The 25,845-nt window shown below is 43.4% G+C and overlaps 1 protein-coding gene across 1 annotated transcript in view; it reads left to right on the top strand.

Moving 5' to 3' along the window:
* AKAP13 (A-kinase anchoring protein 13) overlaps window positions 1-25,845 on the top strand; it is a 123,191-nt gene that overhangs the window by 73,149 nt on the left and 24,197 nt on the right. The window contains exons 8-14 of the mRNA XM_054387801.1: window positions 1,897-1,950; window positions 4,807-4,869; window positions 7,427-7,610; window positions 9,034-9,142; window positions 16,886-16,928; window positions 18,187-18,292; window positions 24,315-24,486. Of these exons, the coding sequence (XP_054243776.1) occupies window positions 1,897-1,950; window positions 4,807-4,869; window positions 7,427-7,610; window positions 9,034-9,142; window positions 16,886-16,928; window positions 18,187-18,292; window positions 24,315-24,486 (731 nt within the window). The remainder of the gene's footprint in view (window positions 1-1,896; window positions 1,951-4,806; window positions 4,870-7,426; window positions 7,611-9,033; window positions 9,143-16,885; window positions 16,929-18,186; window positions 18,293-24,314; window positions 24,487-25,845) is intronic.

Raw genomic sequence — 25,845 nt, 5'->3', positions numbered from 1 at the left:
ACCTGTGCTGCTCCCACTTCCTGCCACCTCTTTAAGTTGGTTTTTTGTTTTTTTTTTAATCAAGAAGGCTGGAAGAGACCTCAAAGGTCATCGAGTCCAACCTGTCACCCTAAACCTCATGACTATCTAAACCATGGCACCAAGTGCCACGTCCAATCCCCTCTTGAACACCTCCAGGGATGGTGACTCCACCACCTCCCTGGGCAGCCCATTCCAATGGCCAACCACTCTCTCTGTGAAGAACTTTCTCCTCACCTCCAGCCTAAACCTGCCCTGGCGCAGCTTGAGACTGTGTCCTCTTGTTCTGGTGCTGGTTGCCTGGGAGAAGAGACCAACCCCCTCCTGGCTACAACCTCCCTTCAGGTAGTTGTAGACAGCAATGAGGTCACCCCTGAGCCTTCTCTTCTCCAGGCTAAACAGTCCCAGCTCCCTCAGCCTCTCCTCATAGGGCTTGTGCTCAAGGCCTCTCCCCAGCCTCGTTGCCCTTCTCTGGACATGCTCCAGCAATTCAACATCTTTCCTAAACTGAGGGGCCCAGAACTGGACACAGCACTCAAGGTGTGGCCTAACCAGTGCTGTGTACAGGGGTACAATGACCTCCCTGCTCCTGCTGGCCACACTATGCCTGATGCAGGCCAGGATGCCATTGGCTCTCTTGGCCACCTGGGCACACTGCTGGCTCATGTTCAGCCAGCTATCAACCAGTACCCCCAGGTCCCTTTCCACCTGGCTGCTCTCCAGCCACTCTGACTCCAGCCTGTAGCTCTGCATGGGGTTGTTGTGGCCAAAGTGCAGCACCTGGCACTTGGATTTGTTGAATGCATCTTCTCAGTGCTCTCTCCTTCTCTGGGCATCCAGTGACACTTCTTTACTTCATAGGTGAGCAGGTTGCACTCACTAAATGAGCAGAAAATGACCCAAATGAATTGTAATTGCTGTCAAAACCAACCCAAAGATTAGAACTAGGCTACACAGCTGAGAAGAGAAATGGGGTGGCTGGCTGCATGGTCAGTTTTGTTCTGAGAGGTGCCTTCTGCTTCAGCAATGGTCTTGCAGCCTGATGCAGCCCCCATCCACACCAGAAGATCCTTCCTCAACGGCAAAGGTAGCTAAATCAAGGTTAAACAGAGCTGCTGATGCAGAACCCAAAGAGACTATGGGGGGAAAAAAATCTTTTTTTTTTTATTTTTGTTGTAGGAGTTGGTCTTTTCTAGGATTAGATGTTTTCTCTTTGTAAGAGGAATGAGCATAAAGCTTTGTTCACAGAAAAGATCAAACTAATGTAATCGTTTCAAATACAATGTGAAAACATGCTCAGTTCCTCCCCACTTCCCCTTCTCAAATGCACTTCACAGATAATCCTCATTGTCTGCATTCTACTGTTAAAAACACAAAGCAAAGTAACAGGGCTGCCACAAAAGGATGTTCATCCTCCAGTTAATTCCTGATTTCAAATGCCTGTCTTTCAACAATGATTTTAACCTTCAGGTCCCAGGAAAGAAATGCCAGCATTTTTCACTGATGGATTAAGTGGTGCAGAACTGGAGCTGGTGTTAATCACAGCTGCTAAAAGCTTCTGTCAAATAGTTTGTCCTTATCTAAACTTTAAACTGACCTGGCTTTGGCACCAGCTAATTTGCAACGTGGTCAATACCTATGAAAACCTTCTTGCTGTACCAAAAAAAAAAAAAAAATCAAGCGAACAACAAACAGATTTATTTGTGAGTGAGAGAGGAGGAAAAGAGATTCATTACTTCCTTTAATATTTAATTTTGTGGTTTCCCTCTGTGTTCACTCCCTTTGTTGGTGGTGTGTCAGGGATATTATTTCTTCAGCTGCCATTCGTTCATTTTTCTCCATTCAAGCTGCTGACCGCTCTCCATGATTCATTTTCAGTTCAATGCGAGTTCTGGGGGATGGTATAAAGAAGCCTCCCATTCATAGGAGAAGGTACAAAGCCAACTAACATGATTAACTGTTTTGCATTTGAATGTCTACTAACTCCATACTGTCATGTTAGTAAACCTGTAGTACCTCAGAAAGCCTTGGTGGTAGAGCTGTGTATTCTGCTTGGCTGCTTTCCCTCTCCAGTCTGACCCAGGGCAGTTTTTCTGCCCCACAGAGCAGATGCTCAAGCCATTTACTCTAGGAAAACAGGTTAATGACTTGGAGAAATCTGAGATACCATTTTGTTGGCCTTTGCCATTTGTAAGAGTTGGAGCTGTGTTGCAATAATTGTTTACCTGTGAGCATGTTTAATTGCGATGTAAAGTACATCAGAGACCCAGTGCTGTAGACTTGCAGGAGGGTCACCTGGGGAGGGGATGCATCAGACATGAGCTCAGAGTTGGAGAAACCCCTGTAGAGCTGCAGCTGGTTGAATGAAATGGCTTTGCTTTTGCTTTCTTGCTGGTTTCAGCTCATGCAGGTGAACATCTTTATACCAGTTGTCTGTTAAGGCTTCTCTGTAGGAGCTGTATTAGAGCCATAATACCCTGAAACTCTGAGCTTATATATAGAATAAAGACAATGCCTCGAGCAGACAACCTAAAGCATGTAGTCACATCAGAAATGTGTGTTAATTCTTTCATAAACATTCTCTCTTACAATTTTTTTTCCTGGCCTCCCAACTTTTTTGGTATCATCCTCTCTAACCCCCGCTGCAGAGTGACAGCCTGAACTAATTCCCATGGTTTCTGCTCTCCCACAAGGCTGATGTGTGTAACAGTTCATTCCCCCTCCCCAAGTCATCTTCTCTAAAGGGGCTTTGCATGCTTTGCATTGATCTCCTCCAATTTTTCATGGTGCTGCCAACAGATTGTGGGTGGTTCCCCAGCAGGATTGTAATTCTGTAAGACTACTTTCCACAGCCCTTGCCAAAAGGTCTTTTCTCTTTGAGATCTTCCACCACTTCCAGGCTCTTCTCCTTCCCTCCCTCCACTCTTCTGCTTCCCTTCCCTGCAGTTTTAGCACTTGGAGTTGTCACTATCAGATGGTGATGGTCAGGAATGAGGCATCTTATGAGGCACACTATCTAGTGTAGAAGTTGCATTATTTCTTTAATGAGGAAAATCGTCTCTTCTCCAATTGGAAAGCAGCCACATGAATTATTGACTTTTGCAAATGAGTCAACATAAGCATAGCTCCAAGGGTCCTCCAGTCCTCATAGTCCTGGGTCCACAAGCAGGTGCCTAGGAGAAGCAAGGAGAGGGGAAGCATGTATGATACCTCCCTTGGGATACTTCCTCAGCCTCCATCTAGTTTGTGCCAGGCAGATTTTACTGACCTGCTGGGAGATTGAACCCAAACTAAGAGTGCTGACTGAGATGTATGATGGAGATGGGTTTACTGTGGCCAGGACTTGGTTCTTCATGCCTCAAGAAGGTATTTAGTTTCTTCATCCCTCACTAATGCTTGTATCTACCATGATGGTTTAGTTGAGTGATGATCCAGTACTTGGAAATACTGATAGACTATGAGGAGGAATGTGTCCATGAAAAATGTTAGTGGTTTTGTGCTGAGAGCTACTGGTGAAGCACACTTGGAGCTCTGGGGTGCAAAGCACAGGTACATCAGGTGTATCCTCTCCCAATTACCATCCTTGCTAAAATAAGTAGCAACTATGTGAACTCCACCACTGAACACCAACTGGTAAACCCTTCCTGAATGCTTTCAGTGTTGTACTGTGTGTGGAAACTATGCAAGGACTTGCCGTGAGATGATGCAGTCAGTGGCTTTCAACCTTCCTCTGTGTGCTCTGAGGCTTCTAGCACTCACACATCCTGGGCCCAAGGATACTCAGATTTATTCTGGCCTGAGCAAATCATGCTCTGGATGTGACCACTCCTGGTAGGGGTTTCAGGCCAGAGAGCAGGACATATGCAGTGCTGCACTGACAGTTTTGTGCTGATGCAAAATTCCCTTCAGACAATGTTTCCTGGATAGCTTTTCCAGGATTTAGGGATCCCTTATATATTATAGCTGACAAGAAGATTGATTTCTCTCTGTCTGCAAAACCTGCAATAGTGCCATGAGCTGACAGAGAGAAAAAATAGCAGAAGCGGTATTTAAAATAACAATCAACACATTTGCATTTCTGATGTCTTTCATGATGCACCTTGGGACTCTTTTGGGGTGTGGGAGCTGAAAGGTTTTCTAATGAAAGCACTATTTGAAGGACTCTTGATTTAATCCCAAGGTCATAGTAACACAAGCCTGGTTTTGTTTTTTTTTTCTTTTCTTACTTCTAGCCTTTTTCACTGATTTGCTGTGCAGCATTTAAGAGTGTAACTCCCTCCTTATTTTACCCAAGTGTAGCTTGAGGTTATTAATACTTGTGTGGAGGGAAGATTAAATACCTGTAAGGGATTCTTCTTCTGATTCGGGGCTATGAGATACCAGAAAAAATGCTAATCATTACTAACACAATGGCTGTGTGTGATTACTTGTACAAAACTGGCTTTGGTGTGTTTCAGCCTTGCTTTCTCCCAGAACTTCTCTCCTCACCAGGAGCAGTTTTTCCAGTGTGTTGTGTACTTGCTGATGGGATCCTTTTTGGGGGAAGCATGGGCTGTGCTGCTACCTGTTTGGTGGTAACCTCAGTCACTTAGGGCACTCTGGTGTGTTCTGGCAGGCAGAAATCCATAGTAGCCACTGCATTATTTCAGAGTTTGGTGTTGGGGTGGTGTTTTGTTTTTTTTTTTTTTTAAGATATGGAAGAGTGAGAGTCTTTTAACATTCCCCTGTTCCGTAACAACCCAATAATCACATCCCTTTTCCTTTCTTTGCCTCTTTTGATGTTCCCAGTTTGAGCTGGTGTCCCTCTGGCGTACAGTTCATTTCCATGGGTCCTGACTTTACTTGTAGAAGGTATGGTATACATGAATGTGCAGCAGCAGCAGCAGCAGCCAAGGAGCACTGCAAACACCCTGTTGTCAGCTTCCGTGCCTCGCCTTTCGCGCTTCTGCTCTGGCTGAAGCCTGCACGTGTTCGTTTGCTTCATCTGCTTTACCAGCAGTTAGCCTTGGCAATGGCTCTGCTGAGCTGGGCTGCAGGTGAAGGTGGTGGCTGCTTTTCACTGGCTGTGGGCATTAAAGAAGCTGCACTGTTGGTTTGAGCTGCTCTGTTCCATGATGATTTTACGGTGTGGGGTTTTGTTCCGCAGCAGCGATCGTAACGATAACTGTGACAGCCAAAGAATCAAATCTTTTGCTCTGGATGGATCTCATAAAGGATTTGAGTTCATACAGAAAACGGAAAGATCTGTTTTTTTCCTTCAAAGAGAATAATCATGTAAAACTGGGTGTGCAAAACCAATCTAATAGCCACAGATGAAAACATTCCAGGCGTTTAAAGCTGGCATCTTCTGTACAGTGTCCCTGAGTTGAGCTTAATGCTTGCAGGTCAGGTCTTTCCTTGATATTGCCTGGAAGCCAGTCTCTCACATTCTACAGCTTTATAGCTTTCCTCTGGCAGTTCTTGCTGGTTGTGGGTAGAGCTGTTAAAATCTTCTTCTGAAGACCAGGTATTGAAATAAAAAAAAAATGTAGTTTGTCCTTACTGTTACAGATTTAATTTTGTTTGTTCTATGTACCCCACACAACAAATTACAGACCGTAACTCCTTTATTGGCTAATATTTGAAGTTGTGAGCTCTTTGTGTTCACAACAAACTACTTGATTTTATTGTATTTCAGTTTGTTTTGTAACTTGTTGTTACCAGTTTGGACTGAAAGGGAAAAAAATACTGTTCTGCCTTAAGTAATTGGTAGAAATGAGATAGAAATGAGACTGATTCCTCTCTGCAGGTGTTTTGGAATAAGCTTTATAACACCTTTTATTGATGTACATTAAAATCATTGCTGAGTCAAAATCTTCCTAAAGCAGATTAAATTGTAACTACCTCAGTCTCAGTTCTCATTAATTAACATGAAAAAAGTGCTTAAAAATTAACTAGATCTGCTTATTCGTGGGTTTTGCTTTGAAGATTCGTATTTATCAGCCACTTAATGCTTCTGAAGGAATTCAGAGCCTTAATCATTGCTGTGCAAGTCTACCTTGACTTTAAGCTCCTTTTGTTGTTTAAATAGCTTATGCAGTCAGAGAATGTTAGGGCTTGGAAGGGACCTCAGGAGATCATCTCGTTTAACCCTCCTGCCACAGCAGGGTCACCTAGGGCAGGTAACTCAGGAACACATTCAGATGGGTCTTAAAAGTCTCCAGATAAAGAGGCTCCACAACCTCTCTGGGCAGACCTGCTCCAGTGCTCCAGCACCCTCACTATACAGAAATATATTCTCATGTTGATGTGGAACCTCCTGTGCTCCAGCTTCCACCTGTAGTTCCTTGTCCTGTCACTGGGCACCACCAAAAAGAGCTTGGCAGCTACATCCTGACACTCACACTTCAGATGTTTATAGACATTGATAAAATCCCCTCTCAGCCTTCTCTTCTCAAGACTAAACAGCCCCAGTCTTCAATCTGTTTTCTATTTCACTTGCTTATAAATTCAATGTCAACTTGTTGGGCCACTTAGATGTCATGGTGAGCCTCAAGTTGGGGTATATATCCAGGACAGGCTTGGCTTCAAACTGGCATCCAATCAGACCTTAGGCATGGAGTTTTGCTAATGTACCAGGAGATGAATTGGTAAAACTTGCACATTAACCTCACTGGTTTATAGATGCTTGGGCATGAGGAGCAGGAGGGTTAGAAGCAGACTACTAGGGCCAAGGTAGACCAGATGGAAACAATCCTGTGTGAAAGAGGGAATGTTCTGTGTAGATGAGAAGGGAGCATTATTAGTGCCTTTCTGTAGAGGTCACTTGTCTATCAGCAGCTGTCTCTACAGAGGCTGGCCAAACCTTTTATTCCTGCCAATTCTGCCAATTGAATTAAAAATCATATTTGAAAAACAGATTAAAAAAGGAAAACAGCTTTGGCAGGAAGAGGGCTGTTATCAGTGCCAACGCTTAGTGCAGTGGCAAGTGCTAAACAGATTGAGAGGATGTGCCTGCAGAGATGAACGTTACAGGCAGCCCAGAGCTGGGTTTGTGTTTCCTGGGAGGGGTGTTGGCCCAGGACAGGCAGCACTGTGCAATACTGGGTGGTTTAATTTGGGAGACTTTATTCCAAGGGAGAGCCTAATAAAAGACTAGCAATGAGGCTTCACGGAAATATCCACGTCTTTGGAGGGATTTTCCCTGTGTGCCACTCAAGAAGGAGGAGAAAACAACGGTAGGAAACAGAAAACCCTCCACTGCTAACTGCCCCTGGTCACTGAGCAGTGACATGGTGAGGAGTGACATCAGCATTGCTCTGCACAGTTCAGCTAGTGACTGCCTTGTCTTTTACACTTGAACATGCTACCTGCTGAAAGACACTGGTTCAGAGTTTGTTGACATCTAACCTCCATGGTTTCTGTTCAGTTACAGCCTAGAAGGCCTTGCTGGAGACTCTGGTGAGAACAAGAAGCCCTCTGCAAACTTGGAGGCTTCTTGTCTGAGCTCCAAAGACCTCAGACGAAGTCCACTTGCCAGCAATCAGTGTGGATCCCTGGTCTTGCTCACTGAAGAACTTGAGCAAGGAGAAATCAGAGAGTACAACCACCAGGTAAAGCTGTCCATCTGTTGATAGATATTTAGAAAATGCTACAGCGATGCTTTGGGAGTCACTTTCCCAAGTGAAAGTCTCACTGTGAAGATTTCCACCCTATATATATATATATATAATATTTTTAAAGTCTCCCATCTTTAACACTGAGAATTTTCTACTATGTTAAATTTGATACTTTGTTCTTTGAGGCAGCGTGGTTGATGGGCAAAGTCTTAGGGGTGAGAACAAGAAATATCTCAGTTTTCTCCCACTGATAGCATTGAATAATCATGGAAAAGTTACTGACTTCTTAGGGTGGGTATAACTGAATTGTCAATCACAGGTATAGTGAGACTTACAGATTCATAGAATGGGTTGGGTTGGAAGGGACCTTGAAGATCATCTCATTCCAGTCCCCAGGCCATTTGCAGGGACACCTTGCACTAGAGCAGATTGCTCAAGGCCTCATCCAACCTACACAGGGACTGCCACCACGAGTGTTTGTGTTACCTTTGGCAGTCCTGATACATACAAGTCCCAAGCAGTGATTTAACTGCTTAAGTTTTCAGGTTTATTTTAGCGTCATAGGAAGGGAATAAAGATTTTGGCTTTTTCATAGGCATAACCAGAATTCAAAGGCCCATTTTTATAAGCAGGAGTCAAGCAAAATCTTAATTGCATATTAATAAAATCTAAAGCGGTCTCGTTGGGCTGGAAGTCTGTGATGGCTGTGAAGGACAGATGGGCTACAATGGCAATCTCTGCTTCCTTTGTATTAAAGAAGCAATTACAGTTTTAAATGTTATAAATAACTCTGGATTTCTGAGTTAGACACTTCAGTCCCAGTATTTTCTGGTTTTATGCCAGAATCCTTAGCCAACCAATTTGTTTACTTCATAGAGTGACTGCTATACATCAAGGCAGTAAAGAGAGCTCTTATGTTGAGACTCTCGTGTCTTCTCTTGCTTTGAGGAGTAGCATTTTGGGGGAGTGCTCTGCTAAGCATCAGTTTTTTACTATGCTGAACCAAGTCCTAGTTATGCTGAGGAGCACTGATTCCAGACAGTTAACAACATCTGTCCTGTAATACCTTGCAAGAAAATTAAGCATCCAGAGTTTCTCTTTTTGATGCATAATCAGTTGTCTTACACTGAAAAGACAAAACATTGCTGCATTGAAAATCAAGCATCCAGAGTTTCTCTTTGTTGCGTAGTTAGTTGTCTTACACTGAGAAGACAAACCCATTGCGTTCCACCTCTGGAAACACATTGAATTTGTCATGGTACTTGCGTTTCCCACCTTATGCTGGGATGGTTTGCATCTTTTGCTCTTTGGAAGTCAGAATTTCAGTGAATGCTGAACGCTGTCCTGTCATGTGGAGCTGGGAAGGTGCTGTTGTTCTCGACATGTTTACTCAGTGTGGTTGTTTTCCATTCTGCAGATGCATCAAACATCACAGCCGCAAGGATTTAATTTCTGTTCTTCTGCTGTTTCATCTCCGCTGACCAAATCTATGTCTCTCATGTCAATTAGTAAACCAGTGCTGGACAGTGAGTAATGCACTTTTCCCTTATCCATTTTGTTTCTATTATTAAGCAATCTTGCTACCTTCTCTGTGCAGTATTTGCTAGTACCTGCTCCTGCTTTCCCATATTGTGTGAAAGATATTTCACTGCTGCATAGGGTTGTGGGTAGAAAGGCAGAACTTGTGCAGCTGAAATCCATGTTTTGCTTTTCCCGGCATATCCCTGGTGTTTCCAGTTCTGCTGAGTTTGTTTTGGTCGATTTGTTGGGTTTGTTTGGTTTCTGTTTGTTTTTTTTTTTTTTTCCTTAATTAGTTTACTGGTATGAAAACCATGTTTTACTGAGTTTGTTATTTAAAAAACAAAAAAAAAAAAAAAGAAAAAAAAAAGAAATTGGATTTTGCATCCTTTCAGCATTCCTTCCTTTGATGTCAGGTAAATTCCGCTTGAGATCTCATTTTCTTACTGCTAGATTTTTTGAATCTTCATACAGGGAAACTTGAGAATCCATTTTTTGGTCTCCTTGTGGTGGGAGTGTGTTGCTCTTCATTTTGAGTTAAATATTTGGGGGCAGCTGGGTGCAATTTGTTGAATCTCATTCTTGAAGAAAATATGATTGGGATAAATTTTTCAGTTGAGCTTAATTGAAGCGATAACAAGCACTTGATGTTGTATCTTCACGGAATTGATTCTTTCAGCTGAAGAAGTAACTCAAAAGGCTGCAGCTGGATGTGCTTAGCAAAGGCTGTTATACATCTTTTCATTTTATTAATTGCCAGCCTGAAACCTTCTTGACATTTTAGCTCATGTCTTGTCAATCAGTGATGGTCTCTAATCTTTTCCCATTTATTAACATACTTCTTGCTTGGACAGGTGTTTTAAGAAAGTGTTTTATTCATTTAGGTGGCTTGCTGGAGGAAGCTCACAGAGATGCATTGTAGGAGACTCTTTTAAATTCTTTGCCATCATTCTTCCATGATTAATAAGCATGTGGCCTGAGGGATGTGTCCCACAGCAACAGTAACCAAAACACGGGCAGATCTGTCTCATGAACGGACTGGCTCCTGCTCTGTGCAGTGGTACAACCTCTTTCCTCCTTGGGCTGAAGGCTTTCATTATTTTTTTTGGTGAAGCAACCAGTTTATTGGCATTGCATCCAGTTGCTAACCAAAGACCATAAATAACTCAGCTAGCTCCCAGAAAACGTGCTGGCAGTGGCTTGAGAGAGCCTGGCTGGCTCAAGCTTGGCTCCCTGTCCCTTGAGACTTCCTATATGCCTGTTGTGCGGGCAGTTAAGACAGCTGAGAATTTGTGCCTCCATCTTGGAAATGGGTAACTTGCCATCCTGCTACTCTTCTCTGGTTTATGACCAGCTTTAAAAATGCCATCAACACCTGAGCTGGTGGTAGCCAGGTTTGATTATGCCATTTTCTAGAGTTGGCTTAGCCACGGTGGTCTCGTTCAGAGAGCAGGAAAAGAGAATCACAGAATTACAGAAGGTAGGGGTTGCAAGGGACCTCCTGAGATCATCAAGTCCAACCCCCCTGCCAAAGCAGGATCACCTAGGGCAGGCCACACAGGAATACATCCAGGCAGGTTTTGATAGTCTCCAGAGAAGGAGACTCCACAATCTGTCTGGGCAGCCTGTTCAGTGCTCTGTCACCCTCACCCTAAATAAGTGTCTCCTCGTGTTGAGGTGGAACTTCCTGTGCTCCAGCTTGCACCTCTTGTTCCTTGTCCTGTCACTGGGCACCAGCAAAAAGAGCCTGGCACCTTTATCGTGACACCCACCTCTCAGATATTTAGAAGATGTTGTAAGCTTTCCAGAGGGGTTGTTGGAGCAATGGCAGGGTCTCTCTTCTGCCTTGAGGCAGAAGTTTTAAGCACTGAAGTTAAAAATTGCTAACTCTCTGTGAGCTTTTATTTTCTCAGCAGTTAATTTGTGACACCTCAGAAGGGACTCAGTTTTATAGGAAGGTGGTTTCTGAAAATCGATGCATTTGAGGTGGTTGATGTGAGCACCCAAAAGGATTACTCACCTTGAAAATTTAGGTCACAGATTCTCTTCTCAAATCTGACACTTTCCTGACTTTGGAAACTTCAGTAAATCACTTCCTTCTTCCTCAGTGGCTTTGGAAGAGGAATTGTGTTACTTGAATTATGACCCTAAGGACATGAGAAGGAGCCTGTGCCTTCTACAAGAAGGTCTGGGTGTAGGAACTCCCTTGTTTCACCAAGGTTTTACATTCATATTATTGCAGCAGAATGCTTCAGAACTAGGCCAGAATAAGTCCTTGATGTCATGGAGGTGAATTCTAGGAAAACTTCAGTTTGTCATTACTCTTGCATAATTTTGTGGTAGGTGTTTAAAAAAAATTCTCTGCTCCCTTCAAAAGTCTCTGGGTGGGAAGAGAAGAAAGCAGCATGTTCTGCCCAAAAGCTTCAAAAACTAAATCCAAACAAATAAACATATAAAATTGTTTTGGTTGGACAAGACCTCCAAGATGATCCAGTCCAAACATCAAGCTAACACCAGCAGAGCCATTAAACCACATCCCAAAGTGCCGTGGCCACAGGTTTCTTGAACACCTCCAGGGATGAGAACTCTACCACCTCCCTGGGCAGCTTGTGCCAATCCCTAACCACTCTTGCAGCAAAGAAATTTTTCATAATCTCCAACCTATATAAATCAACATAGTTTGTTGGGCAGAAACCAACCTAAACCTCCCCTGGCACAATTTCAGGCCATTTCCTCTCCTTCTATCACCTGATACTAGGGAGAAGAGATCAACCCTCACTTCACTGCAACCTCCTTTCAGGGAGCTGTGGAGAGCAATGAGGTCTCCCTTCAGCCTTTTCTTCTTCAGAATTAATGATCCGAGTTCCCTCAGCTGCTCCTCACCAGCCCTGTTCTCTAGACCCTTTGTTACTCTTCTCTGGATACTCAGCAACTCAATGTCTTTCTTATAGTAAGGACTTCCTCTTGTTTTGCCTGTTTATTGTCACATGCACTGAGGCAGGAGCAATTTCCAGACTGAGTTTCTAGCCTGCACTCCATCTGATGTCTCAGATGTTCCAAGAGCTGCTGTGGCCATTCACAGCTGTTAATCCCTCAGCATTTTATAGAGGGAGGTCACAAGAGCTGTTGGCTGGAGTGCTCGGAAGACTGCTTTCAGCTTTGGGACAGCAAATTTCCAGTTTGGAGCATTGTTATAAAGCCAGGAACTGCTATAAATAAAAAGCGCTGAAATGGAAGCTGAACTGAACTGTGCTGGTTCTATTTACAGTGAAGTATTATTGTTCATCTTGACTTTTAGTCTAAATAGACAGTAGACTGCAGAAGAAAGCAAGCAGTGTTGCCCAGTCATGTTCTTCAGGTCTGGGACACTAGAGCAACTCCTTTGAAAGGCAGTCTAAACAAAATTAATGCATGGATCTTGCTAAGAATTCTTCAGTTTAAATGCCTTCCACTGGGTCCCTCTACATTTGTGCTGCTTACAGTGGAAAAGTGTGCAAATGGTTTTAGTCAAATCACCTCTAGGCAATTGTCATTTATGACTGGTAGCTGAAGGAAATTTCAGGGGAATTTGCTCTGCATTGCATTGGATATTCCTCAGGTAGTATTTTTAGATTCTAAATTCAGTTTTGTTAGAATCATGGAATGGCTTGGGTTGGAAGGGACCTCAGAGATCCTCTGTTCCAACCTCCCTGCCATGGGCAGGGACATCTCTCAACTAGACTCAGCTGCTCAAGGCCTCATCCAGCCTGGCCTTGAACACCCCCAGGCAGGAGGCCTCCACAACCTCCCTGGGAAGCCTGTTCCAGAGTCTCACCACCCTTGTACTAAAGAACTTCTTGCTCAGATCCAGTCTAACCCTGCTCTCCCTCAGCTTCAAACCATTCCTCCTTGTCCTGTCTCTAGACACCCTGATGAAAAGTCCCCCTGCAGCCTTCCTGTAGAATCCCTTCAGCTACTGGAAGGCAGCTCCAAGGTCTTTTCTTCTCCAGGCTGAACAACCCCAGCTCCTCACAGCAGAGGTGTTCCAGCCCTTGGATCATCTTTGTGGCCCTCCTCTGGACTCGCTCCAACAGCTCTGTGTCCTTCTTGTGATGGGGACACCAGAACTGGAGGCAATACAAAAAAAACCTTTTTATGTGTGGCTTGAAAGGATACGTTTTACTCAGAGAGTAAGAATTGCTACTCCTTTCTCTTGGAATTTTAATACTGATAAAGTCTTTAGCCTCTTTTCCCTCTTGTGCAAGTGAATTCATTTATCTGTGCCGTGGAATGACTTTAAAGTGCCTGAATATATGCACTGAAGATGTTTAGCAGATGCTTAATGTAGGACCCTTAGGTCCTACAAAGTTTCCCCAGCCCTCTCCCAGTTGTCTTTGCCAGGACACACTGATGTACCGTGTCAGCAAAGAGTATTTAGCAGCCTTACATTTGTCAGGTCACAGCTCAAAGATTGCCACCTGTGCTTGTATGATGAGAAGGTTTGGGAAATCCTTTTCCTGGGCATCTCCATAGGTGACTGTGTGGCAATTTCAGTTTAGAATGGCTATCTGGCTCCTACAGCTCTTAGAGAAAATGGTGCTTACTTGTGAAGAATTGTTGCAAAGCTGCTGCTATGCAAGAGCTGCTCTTAAAAATCAATTATGGGACATGTCACAGATCAATTGCTGAATTGGCACTGTGGCAGGCATCTTCAGATGTGGGCAGAAGAGGGTACAGAGGATCTTTTCTCAAGTTTAGGCAGTTTCTTTAAAACAAGAACTGTGAGTTTTGGGAGAAGGCAGGAGAAGAGGTGCTTGGATTTTTTTTTTCTGGTTTGTTATGGGGTAATTGAAAGGAAATTTAGGTGTCTCCTTTTTAGTGATGAAAACTTTGAAGGGCATAACATGGCCAAAATCTTTGGGTCTTTTTAGACATAGAAGTGGCAAGAACCTCCCCAGGTAGATAAAAGACTTCTGTAAAGCTGACACTTCAGATGAAGTATCTTTGCTAATATCATAGAATCACAGAATCAGTCAGGGTTGGAAGGGACTACAAGGATCATCTAGTTCCAACCCCCCTGCTGTCAACTTTGCTGCGTAAAGCAGCATTAGACAAATACCTTCAGTTCTAGTTTGATTCCTTGGCAGTTTTTCCAGTGAAGCAGTTGCCCTTTGTCCAGAGATCTGCAGTATGTTGTTGGTATTCCATTGGGGAAAAGAGCTGTTCATGTGTAATCTTCATTAGGAGGCCCTACACAAAGCTGCCAGCAAAGCCAAGGAAAGCCTTGAAGCTGGAGTTGTGCATGCAGTGGGGCTTGTCTCCTCTGGAACTTGTGTCCTCCACAATGTGCACATGCTCAGTTCTTTTTTTCTCATGCCTTTTCTGAAGCCAGCTGCCTTGCAGACATCTCCTTTGCTTTGGTTTTAGTTTGCTTTGGCCTCTTTCCTCTCCTTTTTATTATTAAATGCATTTTCAAGCATACTCTAATGTCTGCTGTTAACCCACTTCTCAGCCCAGGGCCGGACTCGACCATCGAGACGAATCTCCTTCTCCTTCAGCATCTCTCCACTCATTCCTAAGTCTAAAACTCTCTTTTCTATTGGCTCTTCTTCCAGTGATGAGGAGGAGGAGTTGGATAGTAAGTAATTGTTTTCTGTGCATTGCAGCCATTATGGGTGGACACAAAGGGAAATCTGTTTTTCTGCTTTAGCTCTTCAAGTTTCACCTTGCAAACACTGAACTAACTTTTCCCATTGCATTATGTCTAACAGCATTATCTTGGTCCTGTATCTGAGTGCTGACTAGTGGCAGAATAAAAAGGTTATAATCCAAAGTCTTCTACATCAGCACCATCATGTCTTACCTGGTTAGTTTTGGTCTGTATCCATGTGGTAGGTAATCATCATCTGCCACTCTGACCAGCAATAAAGTCTTTACCTTTCGATTAAAACCACAATACTTGTCTTGAGATTGTTGCAGTAGATGGAGTTAACAGAAGAGGTAGGTGGGAGTGAGTGCATTGCTTGCTAGAAGTAGGAGGAAAGAAGCCCTGATATTAAATTTTGAAAGTCTTGGTTGTAACTTCACAGTTCCCCTGGTAAGCAGCCAGACACCTTAAATCATCGAAGTGTTCAAATCAAGATCCTCATATTAGAGTCAGAATAATTTAGTTGGGAAACAGATGAGTGTTTAACGGTAGCTGTTTTTTCCTCCTGCAAACTCTGTTGCTAAAAAGAACCCAATAAAGGCAGAAGATTGAATTAAAGTCATTTAGACTCTTGTTTTTTTCATTAAATGGTCATATCAAAAATAGTTGAAATGTTTCCTCTTTCTTAAGCATGTTTTATTAGACTGTTGAAATAAACCAGAGCAGATAATTCTCTAAAGAGAAAATTCAGAGCAGCTGCATTAGTTGGTTCAAATCAAAGGTTTGCAAGGAAGCTAACCCACATCCCTTGTGTCCATACCAGGATGAGGAGATTTGCTTTCTAATCCTACAGGTATTGGTTGCTTCCTGAATTAAAAAAGTCTCACCAGCTGTGTTGTAGATACCTAAATTCTCCTCCTTTCCATTCTCAGTCTTTACTGTGAGTTTGTCCCTTCCTGCAAGATAGTCCTGTACTCTTCCCAGGTGTGATACCTACCCACTTCCATAGTTAAGCTCCTTCCTCCTTCCCCTTTGCTCTGTCCTCTTCTTCCTTTAGTAAAACTCACAATTCAGCCTTCCTGTAGGATCCCTTCAGGTATTGGAAGGCTGTTCTTAAGGTCCCCTCAGAATTTTCTCTTCTCTAGACTGAACAACCCCAACTCCCTCTGCCTATCCTCACAGCAGAGGTGCTCCAGCCCTTGGATCATCTTTGTGGACAGAGGATCATCTTTGCCTCTGATGTCAGGTGTGGGTCTGTTGCATTCCCCCTCAGCTTTAACATGTTAATGGAATGTGAAAGCCAAGCACTGGTCGTCTTACAGTGTATGTGCAGAAGCTGATTCTTGACCTTCAGCTAGGACTGCAACCAGTGCATGCACAGAGCGGGTTTTGGAGTCCTGGCAAGCCCAGTGACTCTGGAGAGAGCCCTCTGTGTCCTCTGGATCCTCGTTTTTCAGTGTATAATGGTAAATGGTGTCAGCTTCCTAATGTGCTCTAAGTGTGTTGTCAAGCAGGTTTCTCGTGGCATAAAGAGGATTTGTGTCGTTGGCAGGGCTTCAGCCTCATGTCGAAAGTCAGACTTTCCTCAGGCACAGTGTTTGGTGACTCAGCCCTAGGCTGGTAACGTTCTGTGGAAAATGGAAATAAGGCTTCCCTTGTTTCCCTTCCTCTTTATGAAGTGCTTCAGGATTTTGGTGGGAAAATGAACTATAATTTCTTCAAGCAGAAAAGTTCGATACGTGAAACCCGGATGTGTGGTACGACAGAGTCTTTCTAGCACTGTATAAATAAAAGCTTTGTGGCAGAATTGTTCTCATTTATACCTGTTCTCATTGAGTTGGCACTGCTGATTCAGATACCCTGACTTGCCAGCACGTTTAACAGGTGCCCACCCTTCACTTGGTGGCTGAAGAGTGATAAAAACACTAACCAGGCTTTCACCTCAGCATCTGATTTGAGAGCACCTAAGGATACACGGAGCAGGCTTTATCCTAAACACTCACTTCTGGAAAACATTTCCTCTTCTCCTTGAACTGTCCAAATGTGCAAACTGTGTTTTTAAGATCAGTGAGCTAAGGCTGCAGTCTAACATGTCACTCCCCCCACCCCCTCTGATCTTTTCCAGGTACACAGGCATTCGGCGGCCCCGCGGGTTCCCCGGTTCAGAGGTACAGTATTCTGGGGGTACCATATCTCTTCTGGTGGGACTTCTGCTGTTAGGTCATCTGTGGTGGTGGACACCCTTAAACCTTCCTGGCACTGCAGCTGAAATCACAAGTTGTCAGGCTTGTGAAAATCACTTCTGTATGTCTAAAGGCTGAAGAATATTCTAGGTGATAGAATATGAAATTCTGTTGTAGGTTCTGTATCTGAGAGGACTTTGTGTTTGCTCAGAACTAATAACATATCAGATTGTCTGTTGTCAAACAATATCCATTTACTCTGAGTTATATTTTACACTCAGGGTGGTTGTTCCTCCTTTGGGTTAATTCTGGCTATATTTCTATAACAATGGCCAAAAAGGATCATGGATTTGTGCCTTTCTTTTCATCCTTGCAAGCTGTAGAGAGGAGATAACCTTTCATAGTGCTTCTCTGGAGGAAGGATGTTTGTGGCACCAGAGGAGCCAAGTGTCTGATCTCTGTGTCACTCTGATAGCTTCAGCTTTATTTCATGACTGGGAGGCTCTCCTCCTCTGCTCTGTAGTTTTCATCTCCTTGATTTCATTTGTCTTTCTGTTGTGCTTTTGCTTTGCATTGTACTTCCCACTGACAGACTATGTCCTTTCCTTTAATGCAATAATAATTCCCTCTGTAATTTCGTATTCTTCCATAAAGGCTGAAGAAGTCATCAGCTTGTGCATGTAAGGACTGTCAGAAACTATCTGGCCTCTCAGCAATGCCTGAATTAATGCAAATAACCACTGCTGTTTGTTACTTGGTATTGTCATTTCTCAGGGGAAGCTTTGCAGACAGCGTGGTTTCTGTTAAAGACACTCACTGCCTTTGCAGAGTTCATTAAATGGCCTTCTCTGGAAGGATATTTCTCTTGAAGGAAGCCTGCATGTCAGTCTCTTTTCTGTCTGGAATATCAATGATTAAATGACTGTGATCTGCAAGAACTGGTCATGTAAATGGGCAGCTGCTACCAGCTGGTTAGTGGCTGCTTGACTATGGGAGCAGCAGAGGGTGCTATGGCAGGATTTGGGAATGAAAGTTGCCTGTAAACATAAAAGGATTTCTTGAAATATATGGCAAAGTATGGGACTGGCATTTTGTCTTCACTTTGCCTTCTCTCATATAACACTGTAAGGGGAATCCATTAGATAATAAATTCATTTGTCCTTTAAAAATTTATCTATTCATTTAATAGGTGCTTTGGGAGAAAAAAAGAACTAAAGCAACCTCTTTCTTTTTTTAATTGCAGCATCTCTGAAGAAAGCAACAGTGTCCCTGCTGGAAAAAGTGTAACAAAAGTCAGTCGCACCTTCAGCTACCTCAGGAATAAAATGTCCAGCAGCAAGAAGAGCAAAGTAAGTGCTGCTTGTGATTTATACAGCTGTGAAAGACCCACAGGTGGCAGAGATGAGTTCTGCATTTCAGTGTGTTGCCACAGGGTGGTATTTATGTCTTTGCCTGACTTTCTGTGTTTCTTCGTTCTTGTTAGTGGGGTTATAGGGAAAAGCTACACAGGAAATCATAGCACCCCAAAGTAGAAACGCATCTGAGATGTGTTTTCCTGGTTTTGCTTCTTTTCCTCCTCATGTGTTATAGAGAACGGATTGTGCTATATCATGAGCTATGGCTTGCTCATAAAAAAATTAGACTGATGGGTCTAATTTTTACAGAACCTGGCAGGTGCTTAATAAAATGAGGACAGAAGGTGTAAGAAGGCACTGGCTGCCAAAGGGCATAGTGTGTTTCTCTTTTTATTTTTACCTTTGCTCCCAAGTTCCTATGCACTGCTAGCAAAGTTGCCCACGCTGTGACCTTTAGTGATGGCTGATGTTTATATTTCCCCCTTCTTTCCATCCTTAAACCCCTGGGATTTAATTTGCTGAAGATTAAACTCTGCTCAGCACAGCTGAATTTCCTGGGAGCATCATTGGTTGCAGAAATAATCACATTAATGCTGAATACTTCACAAAGACAGACTGTTGTTGCCTTAGATTTTCCCCTGAAGATCAATATATTGGCAGGGGGTTTGGCTTGGTTGCATTTTTCACTTCTTGTCTGACAAAAGCTAAGAGCATCATACCTCACAGTGGGCAATATGTACTATATAGTTAGGTAATGTGTAACTAATATGTTGCTGAAGACTATTGGAAAGCCCCTGAGACACATAATTAGATATTCTAATGAGTGTTTGTATAGCAAACAAAACACCTCCAACACTGCATCCAGTTCTGGTGTCCCCAGCAGAAGGAGGACACAGAGCTGTTGGAGTGTGTCCAGAGGAGGTCACGAAGATGATCCAAGGGCTGGAACACCTCTGCTATGAGAACAGGCTGAGGGAGCTGGGGGTGTTCAGCCTCAAGAGGAGAAGACTCCAGGGGGGACTTTAGAGCTGCCTTCCAGTACCTGAAGGGATCCTGCAGGAAGGTTTCAGAGGGACTTTTCATGAGGGTGTCTAGAGACAGGACAAGGGGGAATGGTTTGAAGCTGAGGGAGAGCAGGGTTAGACTGGAGCTGAGGAAGAAATTCTTCAGTACAAAAGTGATGAGACCAGAATAGGCTACCCAGGAAGGTTGTGGCTGCCTTCTCCCTGGGGGTGTTGAAGGCCGGGTTGGATAAGGCCTTGAGCAGCCAAGTGTAGTTGAGAAGCATCGCTGCCCATGGTGGGGAAGTTGGAGTAGATGATCTCTAAGGTCTCTTTCAGTCTAAGCCATTCCATGATTCTATGAAAATGGCATAATGAGCACTGTGCCTATCCCAGAATCAAGCTTGGTTGAAGCATGCATGTATGGGAGGCTCTCATTTCATTTGCACAAGCAAACTTGATTTTAGCCTTCCCCTAACAGAAGCACTTGAAGTTTCAGCCTTAGTGTTCCTCTAAAATAGTTGGGTTGATGTCCTCTTGTGGTCCAGCACACATTTAGATGCACATTTTTGGAAGATTGCATCACCTTTGCAATGAGGTAGCAGCTGTTGTGAGATCAGTCATCCTAGCACACAGTTCCTCTTTAATGGATCTGCCTTTTAAGATGCAAGCTGCAAGAGCCAGCAACTCAGAGCTGCTGAGCTGGTCCCTGCTAGAAAGTACAATAACAAAATGAAATGAAATAAAATAAGATAAAATAAAATAAGATAAAATAAAATAAAGTAAAGTAAAATAAAATAAAATAAATTTACATAGAAAAATCTGTGCAAATCTCTACAGAGAAGCCATGGAGTGTTTTGCACAGCCTGTGAATGAGACCTGGAATTAACTGGTTCTTGGCTTCCAACTTAAAATCTCCAGAGCAAGAACTGGAAAGAGATATCTGGATAGGTAATAAGAGGTTTCATTGGGACAGGGAATAAAATAAAGCAGAAATTCTTTGAGATATTTGCTCTGCTTTTGTTAAATAAGGGCAGCCTGATTTTAGTGATTTCATTACTAAGATAAATTCCACCAAACAATGCACTCAGCAATTGTTCAGCTGTGTACTTAATGTCAGGCCTTCAGTTTTTCAGGTGAAGAGCTGAGATAACAGACTTCTGTAGATCCTTAAAGGCAGCTGGAGTCATTTTCAGGTGTAAACTTTGGTGGAATTTTCTGGAGAAACTTTTCACAGGAGGAAAAATACCTCAAAAATACTCATGTGAAAAGAGTGGTCAGGCACTGGAACAGGCTGCACAGGGAGGTGGTGGAGTCACCATCCCTGGAGATGTTCAAGCAATGTGTGGCCATGGCACTTTGGGACATGGTTTAATGACCATGGGTGGTGTTGGATTGATAGTTGGACTCGATCTTAGAGGTCTTTTCCAACACCACCAATTCCATGATTATTGCCTCTGAAGCTGTTGATAAAGATTTTTTTCCAAAGCCCAACAAAAATATGCAGTAGAAAAATTGCAGCTCATACCAATTCTGCTACTTTTACTGACAATTACAATTTCTACTCTGCTGGCAGGGGAATGTTTGTGTTCCATATATCTGTAGAGCTTTACCTGTACAGATAAATAGTTTAACCCAGAAATTCTTGGGAACACTGATTTCTCAGAAGCATTATGGCTGGTGAAAACCTGTAAGAGTTAAAAACAATCAGCCTTGAAAGAGGAAGTTGGACAGGAAGAGTTGGTTTGTGCTGCTTTCTGGCCTGTCAGGAGAGAGGCAGCCTTCAGCTTCTTTCCAGCTCAGTTTTTCCTTTTCTCTAAAGCCTCACAAACACACCACGAGGTGAACCACAAAGTGAGCCCACCTCAGCCTGCTAATGCTAACGGCAATGGCTCCTTATGAAAAGGATGCAAACAGTTATGTAAAAAAAAAAAATCCTGCATATAAAGAGGTAGTTTTGTAGTATGAGCTACAGAGGACACTGATAGAAGTTTGGGTGCATTTACCTATGTCTGGCATTGTGTTGTTTGGGGGGGATTAGTCAGCAGGTCTGTTGAAATCAGCTGCGTGCACTGATTCACGTTTCTGAAGTTAAAAAGGTGCTGCATCTGACAGCTAGGAAAAAAAATAGCTACTCATGTTCTTCATTTTTGGTACACAGTTCCTAGGAAGTGACAACACAAAACCCAGCATGAGTAATTTCTCCTTTTCCTTGACTTGGGTACAGCAGTGTCTGTAGGAAGAGTTTTAAGTGTCTGAAAGGACTGGGAGACAGGGGAATATTTGTGTGTCCTGTAGAGCGGGAGGAGCACAAACAAGTGAAACCTTTCTGTCTGGGAAATCTTCTGCAGCACTTTGTTTGCTGAAATACTACATAGCAACACTGAGGTATGTTAAAATCCACTTTTTCTGTCTCTCAAACGTCACAGAGGGTTTGATTTATCACCCTCTCTGCCTTTTAAATGGGTGGTCTCGTATTGACTTGCGACTTCTCGAGTATTAATCCCATCCTTTCCTGCCTGTATTTGTTTTTTAGGTTTGGGAGGGTTTTTTAGGAGTGGAAGCTAGGGTAGGGCAAGATGAAAGCAGTAGCAAAGTCTCTAAAATCATCTTCAAGGAAGTCAGCAGCAATCATCCGGCCCTCCCCCTTTTGCTCAACTCCTCTTTGCCTGCCACCCCTGGCCGGCTCTCGGCCGGTCACGATGGGCTGATGCCGGTGGGGAGCAGCTTTCCTGCCCACAGGGGAAGGATGTCGATAAAGTGGAATAGATTTGCTGAAGTACCTCAAGTAACAGTGAGGCTGGTAGGACTGAAGCATTGGGAGGTAAGAGCTTTGTGGTTATTTCAGAGCAGGATCTGCTGCTGCAGCCTGGAGTGTTATTCAGGGGGCCCCGCAAGCGAGACGCTGCCTGTCAGCGCAGGTTCAGCTGTTGAGGTCACACTGGCATCTCTGATACCACAGGAAAACTGCTTTTTCTTTTACTGTCCTTTGGAAAAAAAATGTTCCATTAGCTGTCACAGAGAAAAAAAAGGCAACTCATTTTAAAACCTTGTATTTCAGCAGCATGGCTGGCAGCCCCTCTCTGAAGCTTGCTGTTTCCTCCTTGAAAGTGGTGCACTCATTTCCTGTTTTTCCTGGGCTTGCTCAGCTTTAATTAAAAAGTTTTTTGCAGTGATTCTTATGAAGACAAGATATTATCTCAGACTAGAACTACTGGACTTTGCATTAAATACCAGATAAATTTAAAATATGGGATGGATCTCCTTTTCAGCATTTTCAGCATGTGAATTGCAGGATCTGCTTTGACTGTAGAGTGATCTTTTCTCCTGGATCCTAGCAGTGAAGGAAAACTCCAGGCATCAGTTTGATATCATCAGCCAAGGACTAAAATGGAGAGTTTTAATTCTTGACTTCTGCCAGGCTGGGCATGGTTAAAGGTGGGCAGGTAGAGGCTGTGTGTTTTAGTTCTTGACTTCTGCCAGGCTGGGCATGGTTAAAGGCAGGCAGGTAGAAGCTGTGGAGGTTTATGTGGAGTGCTAATTCCAGCTGACAGCTCAAAGGAGGCAAAGATGTGCCATAAAGCAAACTATTCCTGGCAGGTTTTCTGCTTCACACAGGATTATTCCATACAGCAAGACTCCTGGGTTTTCTATTTGCAGAACAAAATAGTGCTTGAGGGCCAGTAAATAGACTTTCTGTTTATGAGTCTTAGCAGGGAGAGAATCTGATGTTGGCATTTTACCTGGAATGTGTTGGGAGAAGGGAAAACTTAGGCTGAGTTACTAATTGTTTGAGTGTCATGAAAGGCTCAAAAGTTTCCCTGCTGGTGACTGCAGAGCTCAATAGCTCATTTAACTGCTTCAGGGCAGTTGCTCACATGGGCTGCTCTGCAGCTCACCGATATTTAGGCTGTGACAGTATTTAGCAGGGGCACATGGCATATAAAGAACCAAATGGAAAGATAAGCTCACAGAACCCTTTATCAATTTCTGGTTAAGCTTCTGTTTCAGATGCTGTGAAATCTGCATCAACAGTTAAAATACAGTTCTGGAGCTGAACTGTGTGGTAAACATTTTGTAGGGTGGTACATAAAATGTATCTACCATGGTGCCTCTAATTCAGATTGGAGTTCTTCTCTGGAGTTCCCCTATAAATTCTTAGGGAGAATTCCAAATCCACCAAAGGCTGCAGGGGGGAAAAGGTTTCAGATATTTAATATTTAGCATTTTCTATCTAAGGTAGCAATAGAAAGGTAAGGAAAATTCTACAAAAAGTTTGAGAAGCTGGCTGTACTTGTCATCTTTCCAAAGCTGAGTAGTCCAGAGGTTCAACCACGGCTTCCTGAAGATGAGATAATCTTTTATGGTGTTGCTGTTGTTCCTCAGCCTTCCTGTGATGCCATATTTTGAGAGTTTGTGAAAGATCTGTTTCCCTAAAAAGCTTCACATAGTTACTTGGGGTTCCATGGAACTATAGGAAAAAGTTGCTAATCAGAAAGAAAACAGAGGTGGAAATAACCTGTCTGTGCTGCTGTACAGGCACCGAGGAGGAGCTTGTGTTCTCCATTAAAAAATGCAATTGAAAAGCACAAGTCTTAGGAGTTGGCCTTAAAAATGAACTGTGTTGAAGGTTTGATAGACATTGCATGTGGTGTTTGCATTTCACATGATGCACTGAGAGTGCTGAAGAGATTGATGAGAGCCCAGAAGAAAAGAGATGAGTCACTAAACCAAGGAAATGCAAAACAAAGGTGGAAGAAAATAGCTGCCATCAGAACTGACTCCATTTCATCTGTGCTGGGAAGATACCTGTGCAAAAGGGACTCAGTGGTGTGTTAATCCACATCCATGGGGGCTGTAAGATGGGTTTTCTTAACAGAGAGCTGTGCAGACACATGAGTTACTGTTAAGGTGTGTGCAGATTGATATCCTCATAGTGCCAAAGGCAAACACTGAAGAATTTGGAACTAGAGAACTGGAAAATCACAAGGTGCTTGTTCGCTTTCTCTCGGCAGGAAAAAGAGAAAGACAAAGAGAAGACTAAAGAGAAGGACAAAGATTCCAAGGAGAAGGAAAAAGACAAGAAGCTGTTAAATGGACATCTCTTCACTGCAACCTCTGTTGTAGCCCAAGCAACCTGTTACCACTGTATGAAGCCTTTCAATAAGGATTCGTACTACTGTGCAAGTAAGTCAGGGAGAGTCTCCCCCCACCCCTTCTTTCTGTTTCTTGTGAGAAATGCAAACCTTTTGCTTTATTTTCCTCTTGCTTTAAGGATGTGGGGTGGGATGGAGACTGGAGATAGTGATTCATGGAGCAGCGTCTTGCCTTGTGGAAGTTGGACTGAAATGATTTGTGGCTGCAAGGAGATGTCCTGCAACCTCCTTCCTAGCCCACTGTCAGACATCCCAGTGGGGTTTTCTGCTCCTGCTTGTTGGGATTTATCAGTCAGCTGGAGGACTGTAGTTATTTCAGCTGCATCTTATGGCTTGGGGCTGAAGTGCTTTGATAAAATGTATTTCTGATAGAGAAAAAGAAAGATGTTCCATCCATCTGGAGTGTATTGCTTCAGTTCTCTGAGTCACTGCTTCAGTGAGCCCTCAATCAGAACAGCATGATATAAAAAGGAAACACCTGCCCTCTTCTCCCTTTGTATGTGAAACTGCATCACAGGGCAAGTGGCAGATACCTGTGTGCATGTGAAGTACGTGCAGTACAGTGCAGGCAGCACAGGAAACCCAGAGAAGAGCTTCTGTGAGAGTGGTGATTTGGTTCTCTTTTCTCATCACTTACTCATGCCTGTAGCTCGATAAGCTCAGCAGTGTTTGTGTGGTCAGGGCCAGAACAGTATCTGGTTTACACAGCAGCCCCCAGCTACACACCATGCAGACAAAACTGTCCTTTCCCTAGTGCAGCTCAGGGCTCTCCCTTCCTCACTATTAGCAGTAATTTTTTTACTCCACTAAGCCTAGAGATGAGTTGAAGCATGGATGGGAACAGCTGCCAGGCTGCAGCAAGAGGCTCTGTCTCTGTCAGTTCCTTCTGGTGCATGAGCAGTGTGTAAATCCTCTCCAGTGAGTAGGGGAAGGAGGAGCCAGCTGAATCCCAAATGCCAGGTCGGAGTTTCCTGGAAGAGAAGAGATTGCAGCCAAGTTGTTTGCATCAGACACGCTCTGTGTCAGACAGATGAGAAATGGAAGCCCAACAATTACAAGCTCTCAAATGTATCCTTTCCCTTTTTCCACTTTTATTTTCTTAACAGCTTCTAAAGCCACTTAGACAATCAAATATACCCTGATGTAACTCTCTGTGTCCTAACGAGTTAAAGCAATCCAACAATGTCATATGTTTTAGATCTTCTTTCATTATCTTTCAAGGTACAATAGAATATTGCTGGAAATTCTCTGCATTGGCCAGAAGATGAATGTCACAAGGAAGTTTGGTCAGGGCCCATGTTGTAAGCTCACACCTGAAAGTGGTCCTTTTCCCATCACATGTTAAAATCAGCCATCAGTCAGCCCTGGAAACTGACTGATAACCAGCAGC

The sequence above is a fragment of the Indicator indicator genome, chromosome 16 (assembly GCF_027791375.1).
Source record: "Indicator indicator isolate 239-I01 chromosome 16, UM_Iind_1.1, whole genome shotgun sequence".
NCBI lineage: Eukaryota > Metazoa > Chordata > Aves > Piciformes > Indicatoridae > Indicator > Indicator indicator.
The sequence above is the reverse complement of the archived record's forward strand: the minus strand, read 5'-3'. Positions and strand labels throughout refer to the sequence as shown.